The sequence below is a fragment of the Rhizoctonia solani genome, chromosome 16, assembly GCF_016906535.1.
Source record: "Rhizoctonia solani chromosome 16, complete sequence".
Taxonomy (NCBI): domain Eukaryota; kingdom Fungi; phylum Basidiomycota; class Agaricomycetes; order Cantharellales; family Ceratobasidiaceae; genus Rhizoctonia; species Rhizoctonia solani.
In genome coordinates this window covers 3,450,438-3,467,970 of record NC_057385.1, presented here as the reverse complement: position 1 = coordinate 3,467,970, position 17,533 = coordinate 3,450,438, and the positions used below count along the sequence as shown (strand labels likewise).

Sequence of the window (17,533 nt, the reverse complement as noted above, 5' to 3'; positions counted from 1 at the left end):
CTAATCCTCCTCAATGAGTATGAGACAAGGTAAAATTGACTTGGGGTTTCCAAGCAATTTCCCTGCTGTATATATAGAAGTATGTGCACTATCTACATGGTCTGTGCACATGTGAAAAGAAGTACATGTGTGAAATGAGAAGCATGCTGCAGGCTGCGCAGAAGCGTGGATTTTCCCTAAGCGCCCTTGGCACGGCATCTTGGCGCGGCATCTCGGCATAATAAGCGCCAAGATCATGTGATTAAAAAAGTAAAGATATTGAGTCCGTAAAAAATAGTAAAAATATTAGAAAAATCAGGCAAATCCAATGGTATAGTTAAGGAGGTTATGACATATTGGTACTACAGCTGTGTTTCTAACTCAAGTTCTATCTACAATGGTTTGAGCTGGTGTTAATGATAGGACAAGTTGATAATATGTTGTGCTGGATTAACAGCCAATCCCCAAGCTGCAAGGAAGTCAGAAAGTACTAGCTGTGCCAGTCAGCAAGTTCCAGTAAAACATGTTTGGTTCAAGTAGATTGAGCTCTTTCCAGGGTCAGTCTTACCCCAAACTCTGTAGTATCCCCCTCAGAATAGCTCTCAGTAAGTGGAAATTGCTGTGTGTACTTTCCTTCAGCTATGGTTGCTTTGTTCAGGGCTAATCATCATGCCTGGATGGTTTTTGTTGTTGGCATTGTGTCATTATTACTTTAAACATTGGTTATGGTGCAATCTCAAATTATGCCTGCCATATACTTGGTTCAACCCAGGAATCTGGGCTGAATTTGCTTCTCAATCATTGAAATTCAGTAGTTTGGGGCAAGTTGAGGACAAGTTGAGATTAAATTGCCAATTTATCTATTTATCTACTTGAAATTGTTTTTAACACACTCTGTTTTGTCTGTCTGGCCTGGTTGTGTTATCAATATGTTTGTAACACATTGTTACAAACATATGTTACAAACATAACAGTTTCTAACTACACCCTAGTCTGCAAGTGGAGACCTGACCAGAAACCATAAATTACACTGTATATTGGAGGGTCATAAACCCACAGTTTGGCGCTTGTTTATATAAGAGCAGCATTATACAAACCTATCAAGACCAAACTGGTCTTTGACCTCTCATGCAGATGCTCCACTGTACTGTTCTATGAACTCCATGATCGTACCTGCACACATTGGCCAATGATGTCTGTTGCTGCCAATAGAATAATGACTCATGTGGAGCAGTTGAATTCTGAACCAGTCAGTGGAACGCTATCCACTCAGGCACCATCAGTTCATACTAGTTGACAATATACTGAGCAGTAGGTATCCATCAAATTTTGCTGTGTGTTCCAACATATATCCCCCCATATATGTCTTTGCACAGCTTTTGCTATAATGTTACACCCTCTTAACATATACCATTGGAATTGCCTGATTTTTCTATTATTTTTGTATTTTTTACAAAGTCTATATCTTTTGTTTTCCAATCACGTGATCTTGGCGCTTATTATGCCAAGATGCCGCGCCAAGATGCTGTGCCAAGGGCGCTTAGGAGAAATCCATGCTTCTGCGCAAGCGTGCAGCACTCTTCTTATTTCCCATGTAGTCTTCTTTTCACACACGCACAGACCACATGTATTTACCTTCTTGTCTATATATACAGCAGGGAAATTGCTTGGAGACCCCAAGTTGATTTTACCTTGTCTCATATTCATTGAGGAGGCAGTAGTAGCCAGCTAAGTAGCTGGCCCCCCAGCAGTATCACAGACTTAGCCCTTACCTTCACTCACCACACCTCCTAGGCCTCAGGCCCCTTTGTTGATGTAGATACATCAGTAGATGCCACCTTAAGCAGTCAGACAGTAGTTAGCCTTACATAGTTAGATTGTAGTGTAGTAGTATGGCCTTAAGTGCCTGCCCACCAGCATGTACCCCACCTTACAGTGGAGTACAACATATAACCATACATGGTGTGTATCAATGTATATCACACACATGGGAACTGGGCAAAATTATACTGCAAATGTTACATTGAATATCTATTTTGTATAATTATGAAAGTATTGTGCAAATGATAATATTGACAGTTTGAAATGTATGTGTTTCTTGTATATGTATACAAAACATAACCAATAGATCCCAATAGTGGGCCAGGCCCCCTCCTATTTGAATGATTGATTCAATTAGATGTATCTAGCAAGAGGTTTAACAACCTGGGGTGTTAATTAGTATATGCTTGACATAACAACAAAACGTCACTTACAAGGGGTCAGATTATGGGGGAGTAAATTGCGCCTGTGGGGAGGTCTACAATGGTTGGAGTTTTGTCAGATAGAACTTCAAGCAATAAATGTTACAGGAAACAAACCTGTATGTCCAGGTGCACTTTATCTACCTTGTCTAACCAGCCCTTTTAATGAAAGCTTGGTACATTGAGTAGAAGGTAAACAAGTGTGTTGCTACATGCTAAAGTAAGACAAGCAAAGTGGAATTTAAAAAATTTAAAGGGAATGTTGTACACCACTGTAATGTGGGTACACGCTAGTGGAGGCGGGCACTTGAGGCCGTACTACTACAAGCTTATGTAATCTAACTAACTAACTAAGGCTATCCTAATACCGCTTAAGGCAGTCTGCTGCTTCTATACTACTGCGTGGGGGCCTTAGGCCTGGGAGGTGTGGTAGGTGAATATGAGGGGTAAGCGACTGATGTTACTAGGGGCCGGCTACTTAGCTGGCTGGCTACCTTCTCTAATGAGTAAGAGACAAGGTAAAATTGACTTGGTGTTCCCAGTCAATTTCCCTGCTGTATATATAGACAAAACGCACTATCTACATGGTCTGTGCGTGTGAGAGAAAGAAGTACAAAAGACAAATGAGAAGCATGCTGCGGGCTGCGCAGAAGCGTGGATTACTTCTAAGCGCCCTTGGCACGGCATCTCGGCGCGGCATCTCGGCATAATAAGCGCCGAGATCACGTGATCGAAAAAGTAAAGATAAAGAGTCCGTAAAAAATACTAAAAATAATAGAAAAAATAGGCGAATCCAATGGTATAATTCTTGAGGGTGTAACAGGGAAACATTAGACAACTGGTGCTCAACCTCCCAGAGCTTGGGAATAATACCAGTGTTTTGCCAGCAATTCTGGATGCTTGATGCAGAGACTTTGTTCCATGCTTGCTGTAACAAATGCATTGAATCCAACTGACACAGGACTTCACCCTCTTTTTGACAAAGGGTGTGTGGTGGGCACAGGACTTGGACAGCACATGTCCAGCCTTTGTCAAGGCTTGAACTGGACTTTTTTGTTGTGTCTGGTACAGTAATAGACCAGACTGTCCAGCATTTGTTGATTATTGGGATACAAATGCTGGCCCACCACTTGACAATATCTCTGCTATGTCTGGGACCAATGTATATGTACACTTTGGGCCCTTTGTTTCTTTAAGATAAATTGAATATATTTATTTGATTACATACATAATGGTTTCATTATTACATTTCAATCCATTACTGTCCAACACCTGAATAGGATGCACCCACCCTCCCCCAGAAGGGGGGACAGGGGGGGTGTTTTTTGGTATGCTGGTCAGTGCATCAGAAGCTGCAAATGTCAAGGTACTCACCCAAACACCTCCTACCATCAACCTTGACATCCCTCAGTACAATTGCTGCATTGCAATGACTGAAAGGTCATTTACATCCAAAGACCCTGTGCTACCACCTAGCACACCTTGAATGTTGCTGTCTAGGTTGCTGTTGGTTTTGCAAGTGCATCTGCACAACCCTGGGCATGCAGGCACTAACCAAGAATTAGGTTCAGCACTGGCATTAGGGAAATGTGAGTACAAATATATGTGCATAAATTGAGGCTTACTTGGTCTCAAGATGTCCCCCCTTCCATTTGTCATAACCCATATCTGGAAAGGTTATTACCATATATATCCACTGTCAAAGATATATATAGTATATGTGACGCACAGTGATACATGAATAATATATGTTGCTGGGGGATGTTGCACTCCCCTTGCCCCCCTTGCTGCAGGCCAACATTAAGGCCCATGGGTGAGGTCTGAATAATATATTATTATAGAAGAGATTATGTCACCCCCCCACCTCACATCCATAGTAGTTTAGTATAGCATTTGATAAAGGACTGGAGGGGGGAGGTCACATGACCTGGACTTAGAGAATATCACTAAGTCCAGCCATGTTAACCATCAGTCTCTTATATGTGGGAACTTGGAGGTTCTGAGTGTGTAAGTGCAAGTATATGCGTGCTTGTGGTCATGCTGGTGTGGAACATGAGTGTGTTAGAGGCTTGACTAGGTCAGGACTCATAGAAAATAATGGAGTGGGTCATGACAAATCTTGTATAATAAATACTACAAACAAGGAAAATATTGGTAGTTACTATTTATCTACTCAGCAGAATTTACATATATTTAAATGAGTGAGAAAACAGCATATATGCAAAGAATATTGCATATTGAGGGTATTCCTGAAGCCTTTAAGTTTTTGTTACAACCTCCTAACATATACCATTAGAATCAGACAAATTTTCTGATATTTGTACAATTTTTTTGGACTCATTATCTTTTGTTTTTTGATCACATGACCTCAATGCTTATTTTGCCAAGATCCCACACCAAGATGCCATGCCAAGGGTGCTTAGGAGAAATCCACACTTCTGCACAGCCTGCAGCATGCTTCTCTTTTCACATGTAGTCTTCTATTCACACATGCACAGACCACATGTACTTAGAAGCTTGGTCTATATACAGCAGGAAATTTGCTTGGAGACCCCAAGTCAATTTTACCTTGTCTCTAAGCACAGACAGGTCCAGTAGTCCAGCTAAGTAGCTGGAACCTTCAGAAGCAACACACTCACCCCTGCCTCAGACAGACCTACCACACCTCTAGGCCTAAGGCCCCCTTGTTGTTGTAGTTAGATTAGTAGTTGCCATCTTAAGCAGTTATCCCAGTAGTTAGCCTAGATAGTTAGCTTAGTCAGCATTCACCTTGTATTAGTTACAGCCCCAAGCACCTGCCACTAGTGTGTACCCACCTTACAGTGGTGTACAACAGTTTTTTAAAGGTTGCAATTGGATGGAGGGACCTTGAAAACCTTAGTTTGCATCTTCATCTCATTTTATTTACTGTATTATTACTTGTGTAAATAATAAAATAAGTACAGATTATTGAAGAAATGTCATATCCATAACACCAACCTCCTTGGCATCCCACACAATGTCTAGGACAGATGCCATCAGATGCCCCCCCAGATGTATCAAATTGCATGTCTTAATACATCTGGACGTCATGTGCCATCTTGCATATATCTTGAACACTCACAGATGAACCTTAATTGTAATATAGTGGGTGTCATAAACAGAGGAAAATAGAACTAGCCAGAATTGAACCAGCTTGACCACTAAGCCATAGAGCCCTATTACCTCTGCTGACAACCCATGATTACACCTGCTACCCCCCAAATTTGGGCTTGGGCCAGCATGCAACCGCTTGTACTGGTCATGTGACCATGTCCAGGACAGTGGGCCACGTAAATGGAATAAAATATTATATGCTCCTAAGCTTGCCAGCTACTGCCACCAGACCTTGAGATGCTTGTTGCATGGCTGATTCATGAATACCTTCAACCTGAGAAATGGTATGAATCTATTGCTCCCAGTCTACCTCCTATTGACCCTCTGCATTAGCCTGCCAATTGTGCTGAACTTCAGAAGAAGCAGTGCTCCTAAACCAATACCTAATGCTTCAATTACAACACCTAAATTTGCCTAGACTTGTGTAAGCTGAGACTTAATATAATCAATTTCAATGGTGTGTTCCTCTTGTTTATCTTTCAGATCCACACTATTGATTTGAAAGTTGTCTATGAGGCTTTGGTGGGAGCAAATGCATTCATTGGTTCCTTCAGTGCACAAGTTCAGTTGAACAGGCCCCACCATCATTGCAGCATTTGTGGTTCAACTGGCCCAAGGGAGTTTGGGGGTTCTGCTGTGGACCAGAGGTTGCCCAACTAGTTATTGGAGAAGGTGTGTTCTGTGCATTTGTTTTGTTGAAGTTAAAGCTATTTTGAGTTAGCTGCACTTATACAGACTGTTTCATACCCCTGGCTGTGCAAAATTAATCCCTCTGGCACCTCAAAAATTGACAAGGGTGGCTTGTAAGCCCAACTATTGCCCAGGAGGGGTGTAGAAGGGGACAAAAAAGTACATACCAATTTTCAATGTTTATCTTTCACTGTCACTATAGTTTCAAAGATCACAGTCAACAGGAGCAGTTGCTTTATTGCAAGCACCAGAGCTGGGCTGATATTAAATATTATGTTCATTCCACAGTGAGAGGGACAGGTCTGAGATAATGTATATATTCACTAAGTATAGACATACTTATGGTCCAGTGACTAGGACGGATAAATGTACAGCCCAGGGCTATTTCACATCCACCTCACGTGCGTATCATTTTTTATTATTATTCATATTTAAAGAGCAACAAGCAAACAATCACATGCGTATCTTTTTTTAATTCATATTTTGAGAGCTACTCACGTGCGTATCAAGATCCGCTGACCAGATGCTTCAAAAGGTTGAATCTCAGTTACATCTTGTTAGCCGGTTAGTCATAGCCTGCCTCTATGAGGCCAAGTAAGCTATATGCTCTGCGAGAAAGCTCCGTTGAACCTTTGACTTCATACCGTCCCCGCCCAGCCATTCAAACCAGATTTTACAGTCACTGGCATGGTCTCTACGATAATAGCCGGCTCTAGCAAATTTGTGGACTTTCATGGGACCATACTTCTCAACTTAGCCAAATGGAGCTTTCCGGTGGCTCTCCAGCGATTTACAACGCATGTTAGGATTCTAATAATACTCTTCAAGCACCAGGATACAATGAAGACAAAGTCCGCGAGATAATCAATCTCTGAATTTGGCTGGTTCCTGGATAATCAAAGGTCAGTTGATCCTGTGAATGTAGACTGGGTCGTACTACCTTCATAAAGCTCGAAAATTTTGCTGTCTCTGAACAACTTTTCGACGGGGTATTCGGTATTGAAACCTGCCCCACCAAACACTTGAACGGCAAGATTGGCGTTCTCAACGGCTGTTCGAGATGCTAACGTTTTTGCCATCGACGCATACAATGCTAATTTGATTTGAATCAAGTCTTAACAGTTCGATATTACGCTACTTACTATTGCGATGACCCGCATCTTTACTCCAAGCTGCCTTCCACACAAGCGCACGCGCCGCCTCTGTCTGGATCGCCATATCAGCCAACATAAAGGCCACCGCCTGGTGTTGAATGATCGGCACACCCATCGTCTGCACCATGAGGAACGGATCATGCGCCATACATGAGTTGAAGCCAGTAGACGAGCATCTATCCACCCACCTTGCGGGTTTGGGCGTATTGTGTTGCCTCTTCCAAGGCTCGTTGAGCCAGCCCAACTGCTGCAGAAGCAACCAAAGGACGAGTGATATCAAAGGCCTCTTAATACCGCGTCAGCAAGTTGATGATATTCGGTCTGGCCCTTGTTCTTTAAGTACTTACTCATAGCAATTTTGAATCCCTCTCCAGGAGCCCCAATAACGTTCTGTGATGGCAACAGTTCGACCCAAGTGACTTGTCTATCGAAACAGGTTAACCCACCTCCTCTGGTACCTCGACGTCCTCGAATGTCACCATCCTTGTATCGGAGCAACGCTGCCCCATATTTATTTTTTTTTCCCCAGACTTATCCCAGGCGAGTCAGCATCCACCACAAATCCTGTCATTCCGCGCGAGGCCGGCTGCGAGCCATCTGTACGCGCCAAGACGAAAAACCAATTTGCATGGCCTGCATTCGTGATCCTAACTGATTCTCAGAAACCATCCGAGTTGATTCATTTTATGGAAACGCACCACATCTTCGTTCCGTTCAAGATCCACTTGTCCCCTTTTTTGACTGCTTTGGTGCTGATATTGGCGACATCGGAACCGGCCCCGGGCTCGGTCTAAAACAATTACATGAGATCTGACAGTGGGCAGGTTCGGGCAAACACTCACCACACCATACGCTGCTACCAACGGAGCCTCGGTCATTCGCCCGAGGTATTTTTTCTTGATTTCTTCGCTCGCAGCGACAATGAGAGGAGCCTGTGCCAGTCCGTTTGCTTCGATCGCAGTTTGTATCCCCGTGCATCCATAAGCGAGTTCTGGGGAGTTAATGAATGAGAACACGATCACGATCTCCACTGCAGGCCCACCTTCGGAAATTAACGCGCACTCCACCAATCCCAGACCAGGGCCCCCATACTAGGACAAAGTCAGCACGGCAATAAAAAATACGCATTACGGACGAACCTCCTCGGGAATATGTGTATTGAGCAAGCCAACACCATGGGCTTTCTTGATAATCGGCCAAGGGTATTGCTGCGATGCACCATATTGAGAACGAGCTTGAGAGTGAACATGCCCGCGAGGTACTGACCATGGATCGATCGTACTGGGCTGCGACAGGCACAATGTTCTCTCGTGTAAATTTCCTGGCCAGGTCTATAATCGTAGAGATAAAATAGCCGTTTTGCATATGGCATGTGCCTCGTACCTTGTATTCCTGCCTGTTCTTCAGAGAGGGCAAATCCAACTCCGCTAGGGCCCGGTGCTTGTGTGGCCATCCGTCGGCATTGAGCCAGGGAGAGAGGCCTTAAAACCTTGGGAAATGCTCTGGAGGTGTTCATAGCAGGGCGTAGTGGTGGTCGCTCAACTTGGCGGGTCGACCTACAGATGAGGCTGCTTTAGAGCACATCGGACCGGTTCAGGCGATTCACATGCCAATGGCGGGGCACGTGCCATGCTCACATGGTCTTATCTCATCAGTATTTTGACAACAACATTTAGAGACAGGTACAATGGCGCACAAGGACAGCGTAGAATAAATTATGGATATGAACTTCAGTGCAGAGTCAAGTTTGGCAAGATTGCGTGCTACTCTTCGTCATCGTGTGAGTGATGGTCTTCATCCGGGGGATGAACGCCTTGAGCAGCAGCGGCTTGGTGCTGGATCGGGCGAGATCAATCGGCGCACATTCAAAGTGACATGGCGCTTACCTGCCTCAACTTGGCGAGATAGATCTTGAGGGTGGCCTCGTAATCGTCAAAGCCTAGGCTGGTCATGGCATAGAGAATATCCTCTCCGCCGATAGTCTTCCGTTTCTCCATGAAACATTTTTCGGCGGCTTCACTGGTAATGAAACTTATGAGTTCGGAGACACACTCTTGGAGGCATTCCTTTGCATCCTTTGCAATTTTGGCGTTTTCCGGTATGGCGGCTTTCATGATTCGGGCAACATTAGCGATCTGAACAGACCACGGGGTTGAGAGCGGGAGAATACGGAGTGGGGCCTGCTGAATACGCACCGGAAGGTACCTGTCCTGTTCTCGATACTCGCCCACTTCCTGCTCCGTGATGTTGTGCGGCTCCTCGGGTGGAGCGTGCGGATTATGCGGATCAATTAGCATGATTCCGCTGCTGTTTTCTATGTTCGCCGGTTGCGAGGGGCCTGCGCCAGACATCGACATTATGGTCCAATTATCAACCCACTCCTCGAGTCCAGAAGTAAACCGCTGATCAAGTCACAATACCCACGTGACCAATCCTTGTAAGGCTTTGTTTGGCTGTTCTCATACCGAGTGTCCGGGTTCTGAAATCAATTTAACCTGCTAGTCTAGATCTGAAATACCGACACAACCAGAGTCCTTGCTGGTCCCTCCCCCTCGCGCTGAGATTGATGGTACAGTATATTCGATGTACGCCTCGTATTTTTTGCGGCTAGCTCCACACTTCCCGAAAATACTCCCGCTCGGCTGCTGCGCGACGCTTTCGTAATGGCCTCGGATGGTCATCGGGAGACCAAGAGGGGTATGAGAACCCGCAACTCAACGCCTTCTATCGCGGGCAAATTAATAAGACAAATAAATTGGACCACGATTGACTAGTCGAATTTCAGTGAGCATTGGGCGTTCTATTTTAATTTGGTCATTTTCAGATTGTACTCTCAGAGTATAAATTCCCGCCGTAGTTTATGTCGTTCCCACTCGTGGCCTTCTATCCTCCGCTCGTTCTCTTTGCCCTCGCATACTCTTCTCCTGCGATTCGACATGGCTCGGCCACCCGTGACTCTCAACTTTCAGTCCGATAAAATCAATGACGGCGAAATGTCCGCTTCTACAGCCAAAGCTTCACCTTCGGTTTATCCCCCTCCTATCAATACCAACACCCCGCCCAGGTCTACGCTAGACAACAGCATTCCACCCAGGCCTCGCCCGTATGTATTTTCGGGATCTACCCTACTCGACATCCCAAGTAGGCTCGCCAGGCCTCCGAGCGTTAAAAGTGTTGGGAAGCAATGGACAAGTCAGTACAAGTCTCGCAAGTTTGCTTTGGTTTTTCAGCCCCTCCCTCCTCTTCCCCTCCCATTTCATTTACTTTCTTATTTTGCCGACTGTATGCTTATCATTTGCCTGCTCACCTTCTAGTGGTTCCCGAAATGTCTGTCAGCCTTGATGAAATTTTGGCGATGCGGCATCTCTCACCCTTGAGTCTCAAGGATTTCGAACAGTACCTCTTGTTCGAGGAGTATGGAGCAGAGAACCTGTGAGTGAAAAATCATTATCAACTCAACTATCTCATTCTTAGCTCTCTTCTCTTCTATTCTCTTCTTTGATATTCCCTTTTAATTTGACTCACCAATTTCATCATTTAGATATTTCCTTCTCTGGCTCAACGACTATGCTGCACTTTATCACGCTGGTAACTCTCCGCTTCGCCTCTATCACTCGCTGGTTCGTGCCAAGGCAACATTCTTCTCATCCGACTCCCAGTACGAGCTCAACCTTGCCGCTGTGCGCATCTCTGAGTTCTATGCCCTCGTCGATGGCCTCGTCGACGGAGTTGCACCAGGAGACCCCAGCACCTCCACACCCCGACGCCTTTGCCGCCATCCGAACGGATGTCGAGGTCATGCTTCGTACCTCGGCTCGCCGTTTTGTCAAGTCCCGCAGCCGCAATGCGGGCACCCAACGCGTGCTTTGTGTGATCTTTGGGGGATTGTTGACCATGGCGATCGCGCTTGCGCCTTTGATGGTTAGTCACTTCTCTGAACGAAACCGGTACATTCGATTCGGGATGATTCCTCCACTCTGGCTCGGCCTTACTGTATTCTTGTGCTCTGCCAACGGTGTTTGTCTAATTCTGGTAGGTTCCAACTGTATTGGCTTTGGAATTTTATTAACTGGATGTAGTATTTGATGGGCGGCTCTCGCCAACTGCACCCTTTCGAATTGGTACGACCAGCTATCTCTGCCCCGGTCCCCCGCGAGCCACAATCCCCCTATCAAGCATCATTCACGACCATCGACACCTCACACGACGTCAAGGGCCAACCCCTCGGTTCGAGTTTTGTCCAGTACCCGAATGCTGTGCACTCTCCTCAACAAGCTCGCGCTCACGTTGATCTCAGCTCCCGCCCGGATGTTTACGTTCTTCCACGCATCCGCCCAGGAACCCCGATTATGGAATCGGCGTTCGAGTTCGAGACTGCGGGCTTTATTCCCTCTCAGGACGATGACGACACTGCGACTATGAGCGATCATGCGAGCACCTACGTAGAGTCGACTATCGCCCCGTCGGCCTCTGCTCAGACCGCTGGTGCCCGATCGAGCGTCACCAAGTTCAACTTTGATTTCGACGCACTTCCTTCCAAGACTTTGAACTCTACTTCTGGCCCTCCTACCCTCGAAGCTGCTCGCGGAAACGGGATCAAGAGAATGTTGACCAAGGTAGCTGGTCCTGTCACTCGCGTTAGCAGTCCGGTGATTAGTAGGGCTCAATGGGAGGTTGTTATTCGTTCCATGGTGGTTGCAGCCCTGTTTGCCTTGATCGTCTCAGGCATCCTCGTCGCCGTGCCTATTTAAATCTTATTCTATTTATCTTCACCTCCAGTCGCCGCTCCTTCCTTGTTGTTGTGCTCTTGATTTTTGTTTTTATTCCCTTACGATTTCTCGGGCTGAGCCTATCCTAATTTGTATCCGTCTTTACCAGAACGGTTTGTTTGTATGTGGAAAGTAGGATAACATTGTTCAATTACACGACCGCAATGCGATTATAATACAACACAAGCCTGTGTCGGAATCTCAGAAAATATAAATCACCACTCGAGTTTACTGTCTCCGCAACTTGACCCTCCTGCACAAGCTGCCTTGGCGATTTCGGGTGCTACTCGGCCATCCGGACCAATGATTTCAATCATACCCGCAGATCCTTTGCCGTAAACTTGTGCGGTAGCTTGACGAACCATCCACTTGCTGGTACCAATGACCGAGTCGAGGGCGTCAGAATCGGGGAGCAGAACCGAGATAACCCCATCTTCCTCCCTGGCGTCAAAGGTGAGGATCTTCATTTCAGGGTCGCTGCTGCAGTTGCCCCCTTTCAACCCATAATTTCGCTTGTGCAGAGGACCTGATCATACTCGGTTGGTACCTACTATCGTTACACAAATTAGATAATACTCACATGAGACGTAGAGATTCCCGTTCGCATCCTTATTTGATTTATTAATTGTAAAACCAGGTCTTCTAGTTTAGCCAATTACTCACGTCTCCAACTATGCCATGATCCAGAACGAACGCTCGTTTATGAGGACACATCTGGCGGTATCTATTAGCAAGTGAGATTATTCGCACGATGTTTTGTTACGCCTACCTGCTGAGTAGCGAAATAGCCCCGACCAGGTACATGAAAAATCGCAATCTGCGTGTCTCCATACTTGGCCACTGCGGATCTGTAATTGGTAAACTATGAGTACCACACTAGAACTTCATTCCTGTTGGCAAACGTACGTTGTACCCGCAGGAGTGGGACGCATGTCCGACGTCTTGGCCAGAGGCTGCCAACTCCACTGCGATTTGGGCGAGGGGATATCTGATTCGTTGAATTTTACAGGAGGGAACTCCTTGGGCCAGTCTGCTGGTCGAGTTTGACCACGTTCAATGATGGGCTCGATTTGAGATTGCCGCTCATCCTGGGAAGTAATAATTAGATCTCTAACTTAATTCAATGTGGCGTATAACTGAAACACACCGAGTTGACAAATTGGCGGAATTGCTTTCGACGCTCTGGGTTCTTGACAACGGTAGTCCATTCACACTGGTACGTCCCTACGAGTGCATCCATTTCACGGTCAAGGTCGGCGCATACGCCTAGTTCATCTTCGAGGATGATTTTTTTCAGTTTCTAGGTGGTTGTTAGCCTGTAGATCATACGGCAAATGCCTCACTTACCTCAATCCCTCCTTCGAATTGCTCTATCCATCGGGCACTGTTTCAAGTTTTCGTCAGTCTGACGCGCGAGACTTGATCATATGCTGAAACCCACGTGCGCATCAATTTGTCCGCTGTGCGAATGTAAAACATCAAGAATCTGTCAATGATGCGTACGACCTTGGAGGGAGGAACATCGGTCGCAAAAAGGGTTGCATGGCGGGGGTTCGACCCGCCGTTGCCTGCGAGATAAACTGTGTGCACCCAATTAGTCCATATAATTGTCCGATACGTATGATATCTGAATGTACCATTCCAACCCTTGTCCGTCGCTATTTATATGATAAAATCTATAAGTATGTGCGCTACGCATATAGTTCAGCAAAACCCACCAATCAAACCAAAATCCTATTGTTATACCGTTAGTCACAAAATGCCTAGGTTATACAAGAATCCCTACCTTAGACTGTGCTTCCGCACATTCGCGAATACAGCCACTAACGCCACCTTTGATCTTGTGAGGCGATCTGACGCCCTTGTATCGCTCCTCGAGCTGAATTGCCAGGCCAACACTATCACCTACACCATAGCGACACCAGGCAGTTCCAACCTAGGAAACAATAGCCGTTTAGGAAGTTGCTGACTTCGTAAAAAATACTACTTACGCATGATTTGACTGTCCGCAACGATTTCCCGTATGCGTGCCCGCTCTCAAATCCGGCATTTACCAGCTCCTCCTACAATTCGGGGTAGGTTCATATCTGAAGGCACACCAGCGAAATATACGCACCCAGATATCGGGCAGATCCTGCTTCTGTGCACCAAACATGTCTATTCTTTGCCTGTTTATAATTAGTACGGGCTTGAATAACTTAAGAAGGTCAAACTTACCCTCCGGTAATCTTCGTATAAAGGTTGTCTGTTTGAACATCTCGGGATCAGCACGTGTTATCACTCAATATTACCAAACTTGGTTACTCACATTTCTTTGCAATTTGACCAATTACAATGAGTCCGTCCGGCGTAATCTGTGGCCATCCCTTGATCATCTGCTCCACCACCCTTAGCTTGAGAACTACTCACCTCTCCTCCAGCTACTCTAGGGATAACGGAGAACGTGCCATTTCGCTGGATATTCGCCAGATATCTGTCGTTCGTATCTTGCAATTGATGGTGAGGGGGATCCATCACATGTTCATTGTAAAGTGAACTCAAGATGCTCCCGATCGCAGGTTTGCAGGTCTCACATCCCACACACTTTGGAATCGGCGAGACGACTACAGCGATCTCATTGAATGTCCTCAGTTGCTTGATTCTGAAAAAAGTATGTCAAAGATGGTTTACGGAAGAGATCGAGCAAGTGGTCGTACTTGACAATGTTAAAGAGATCAGTTCGAGACATCGGAAAGTGAACACAGAGATTGTTGTTAGTCTCTTTTCCTGCTTTCTTCATCTCGACCTTACATTCGGTTAGTACCATCTAACTGCTTCAACAGGGCACTCACTTTAAATATGTTTGTCACCAGGGGGATGCAACCACCGCACCCTAGGTAGGCTACATCAGCGTACGAGATGTACAACAAATGCGATTCACGCACCTGTGCCAGCTTTAGTTTTGAGCTTTATGTCCCCGATATTGTCGACACCATTCTTGACTGCATCCACAACTTGCCCTTTGGTGACATTCTGGATATCGAAATTTATTCACTTCCGAAAAAGAGTCCATTTCCTGGATACTCACGTGGCAACTACAAATCTGTGTGTCGTCGTCTAGATCTGCGCCGTCCTCGTCACCACCCTTGCTGGCACCAATGATAAACTGCGAAGGTGGGACGTCTAATGCTTTCTGAGAGTGCCGAAACATGGTCAAAGGTTGCTAACTTTATTATTTGGACATACAGCACACCTTTTTCTTGACGATCGCGACAAGTTTGACATAGTCGCTGGTATCACCAATCATCATACCTTGACGATTTGGGTCAACGCCTATTTCCAAGTTTCTATAATTTCCTATACGTACCTCCTAGCAAGTATTTCCCGTCGGCACTGAAGATATACCTAAAACCCATTATTAGCAACCTGCTTATCAACACATAGCATCCCCGCGTACTTTTTGTACACGCTCGAAAATGGATCCTTGTAGGTCAAACACTTGATAGGCTCATCCCTCATATTCCGGTGCCTATGTATCCTCTTTCCATTCGACGACCTTGGCACATTTTCAACCATCTGCTCGCTATCTCGCATATATGGACTCACTTGGCACCATTCGAGGTCAAGGAAACCCGATTTCCATTTTCAACCTTGAGAGAAGGTGCATTGGAGGTGTTTAATTCCCACACTGAAGGCTTTCCGTTCGACTCTTCTTGTGAAATCTCTTTTGCTTTGCTCTCCGATTCTTCGGCCTTCATACGTTCTTGCATCCGCTTGTCTGCAAAAAAGTCACCAAACGACGCGACCTACAAACTCGTTTCGCATCCTAAAATCATACGGGTTCGACATTGACTCACGTCGACACCCATCAACTTGAGTTTGGTCGATAAGTCTGGATCATTCATCTTGCGTGGTTTATGTGTTCCATTGTGTGTTTGGGTCAAATTGAAGCTCAGAATATCGGCCATCTCGACTAAGAGGCACGTTAGCAATGGCTCATGGACCTTTCAAGAGTACCTACCTCCGGGCGCAATCAACCCGTAAGTGTTCCCCTTCCAACTAGTACACTCGCCGATGGCATAGACATTCGGTGCAGAAGTACTGAGATCATCATTCACAATAACCCCACCACGTGAGTGGCATTCGATATTCGCTGATCGTGCAAGGTCATCCCGGGACTTGATCCCGATCGCTATTCAGATACCGAATAAATCCAACGGAACCAGCTACAATGAGCTGACCTACCAAAGACGGCTAAATCACATTCCACGTGTGTTCCATCGACGAGATCGAATCCGGTCATCACCTCGGACTTCCCGTCGCTCTCGATTTCTGTTTCTGGCTAATCATGAACACGGTTATTTTTGATGAAAAAGCTTCGTAAAAAGCGAGAAGCAACCCACAATCTTTTTGGTAGTGATGTTTGCGACGTTGACTTTAGTTATCACCTTGACACCCATCCCTTCTATCTTACGCAGTACCATTTCCCCGGCCTCGCTGTCTAATTGGCGAGATAACGGATAAGCCTGGCGGTTAATAATAGCTACATCCGGAATGGCCGGTCTAGTGCGGGGGTAAATTCATATATTAGAACTCTGGGGGACGACTCACAAGTCATAAAGAGCCTTGGCCGCTTCAAGACCTAGCAGGCCACCCCCCACAACTACTGCTTTCTTTACATTAGGCCTATCAGAGTAGGCGAGCATGGCATCGAGATCGGCGATAGATCTATACACAAATATACCCTGGGAAACAAAGTTAATGTAATGGAGCCTCCAGTCCGCATGCTACGCACTCGTGTCTTAGGGCTGGTTTCCGGTGTTATGTATGGGGGCACGCTGGCTTCGGAACCAGTTGCAAGAACACATACATCGTACTGCGAAAGGGTGAGTGCACTCATCACTAGGTCGTACATATGGGCTTACAGGAATAATGCGATGCTTGCTTGTAGTCGCGCATTGTGCTTGATGGTCTAGTTTGGTGACTTGCTCTCCGACGTGGAAAGTGAATCGTTCAGGATCTTGCTCCGCATACCAGGCCGGCGAGTTGAGGTAGAGTTCCTCAACGGAGCGGTGTTGGCTAAATTTGGTCGTTGTCAGACTTCGAAAACAGGTTGTTCAGCTGCCAAAAGCTCACAAATACTCAGTGAGTGCGACCTAGTTAGAAGTGGAGGTTAATGATACATCTCGGTATCCAGCCTTTGGTTACGTACGCGATTGTAGGCGAGATGCGTCTCTTCTCCACAAGTCACAATGCGATAACGGTTTTCATCATCTAGGGCCAGTATCTTCTCGATAAAGGCTAGTAAGCATATATAAGTCAAGACTACCAGGTCGTGCACGAAGATCTTACCGATGCCGACCATCCCAAGGCCGACGACCAATATGGTTTTTCGATCAGCCATAGAGGGCTCAGAGACAGCTACTGGAGCCATGCTGGAGGTAGTTCGAACGGGGTCCGGAGCAAAGATTCATGGAGATGCTCAGCTATTACTAGGCGCTTGAGCAACACCAAGGGCCTGGTGTCCTGATAGAATCGGATATCGAACCCGAGCATCCTGATAGGTGGACGTTTTTCGCCATGC

The 17,533-nt window shown here is 46.0% G+C and overlaps 3 protein-coding genes across 3 annotated transcripts; 1 reads left to right on the top strand and 2 right to left on the bottom strand.

Moving 5' to 3' along the window:
• Positions 1-6,943: 6,943 nt before the first annotated feature.
• RhiXN_02369 (acyl-CoA dehydrogenase) lies at positions 6,944-9,558 on the bottom strand (the record flags this gene model as incomplete). Its single annotated transcript, XM_043322188.1, has 15 exons — positions 6,944-7,140; positions 7,190-7,319; positions 7,390-7,487; positions 7,549-7,591; positions 7,648-7,701; positions 7,758-7,848; positions 7,900-7,991; positions 8,044-8,192; positions 8,244-8,292; positions 8,341-8,409; positions 8,468-8,532; positions 8,585-8,757; positions 8,969-9,036; positions 9,088-9,220; positions 9,254-9,558. The coding sequence occupies 15 exons, from the start codon at positions 9,556-9,558 to the stop codon at positions 6,944-6,946; spliced, it is 1,716 nt and encodes a 571-aa protein (XP_043188011.1).
• Positions 9,559-10,137: 579 nt separating this feature from the next.
• Positions 10,138-11,952, top strand: RhiXN_02368 (regulator of G protein signaling domain protein; the record flags this gene model as incomplete). The annotated part of the gene is made up of 5 exons (XM_043322187.1): positions 10,138-10,483; positions 10,516-10,633; positions 10,743-10,881; positions 10,940-11,233; positions 11,281-11,952. The coding sequence occupies 5 exons, from the start codon at positions 10,138-10,140 to the stop codon at positions 11,950-11,952; spliced, it is 1,569 nt and encodes a 522-aa protein (XP_043188010.1).
• A 233-nt stretch (positions 11,953-12,185) lies between these two features.
• RhiXN_02367 (nitrite reductase (NAD(P)H) large subunit) lies at positions 12,186-17,383 on the bottom strand (the record flags this gene model as incomplete). Its single annotated transcript, XM_043322186.1, has 34 exons — positions 12,186-12,496; positions 12,551-12,578; positions 12,634-12,684; positions 12,740-12,818; positions 12,877-13,058; positions 13,118-13,270; positions 13,318-13,354; positions 13,412-13,550; positions 13,608-13,628; positions 13,689-13,704; positions 13,757-13,906; positions 13,962-14,033; positions 14,087-14,138; positions 14,188-14,215; positions 14,279-14,324; positions 14,380-14,611; positions 14,667-14,755; positions 14,802-14,842; positions 14,895-14,982; positions 15,038-15,142; positions 15,203-15,261; positions 15,317-15,354; positions 15,407-15,505; positions 15,556-15,755; positions 15,807-15,922; positions 15,971-16,141; positions 16,195-16,291; positions 16,353-16,512; positions 16,561-16,694; positions 16,745-16,825; positions 16,875-17,028; positions 17,086-17,105; positions 17,162-17,250; positions 17,302-17,383. 34 exons carry the CDS (start codon positions 17,381-17,383, stop codon positions 12,186-12,188), a joined length of 3,420 nt encoding a protein of 1,139 aa, XP_043188009.1.
• Between the last annotated feature and the right edge of the window lie 150 nt (positions 17,384-17,533).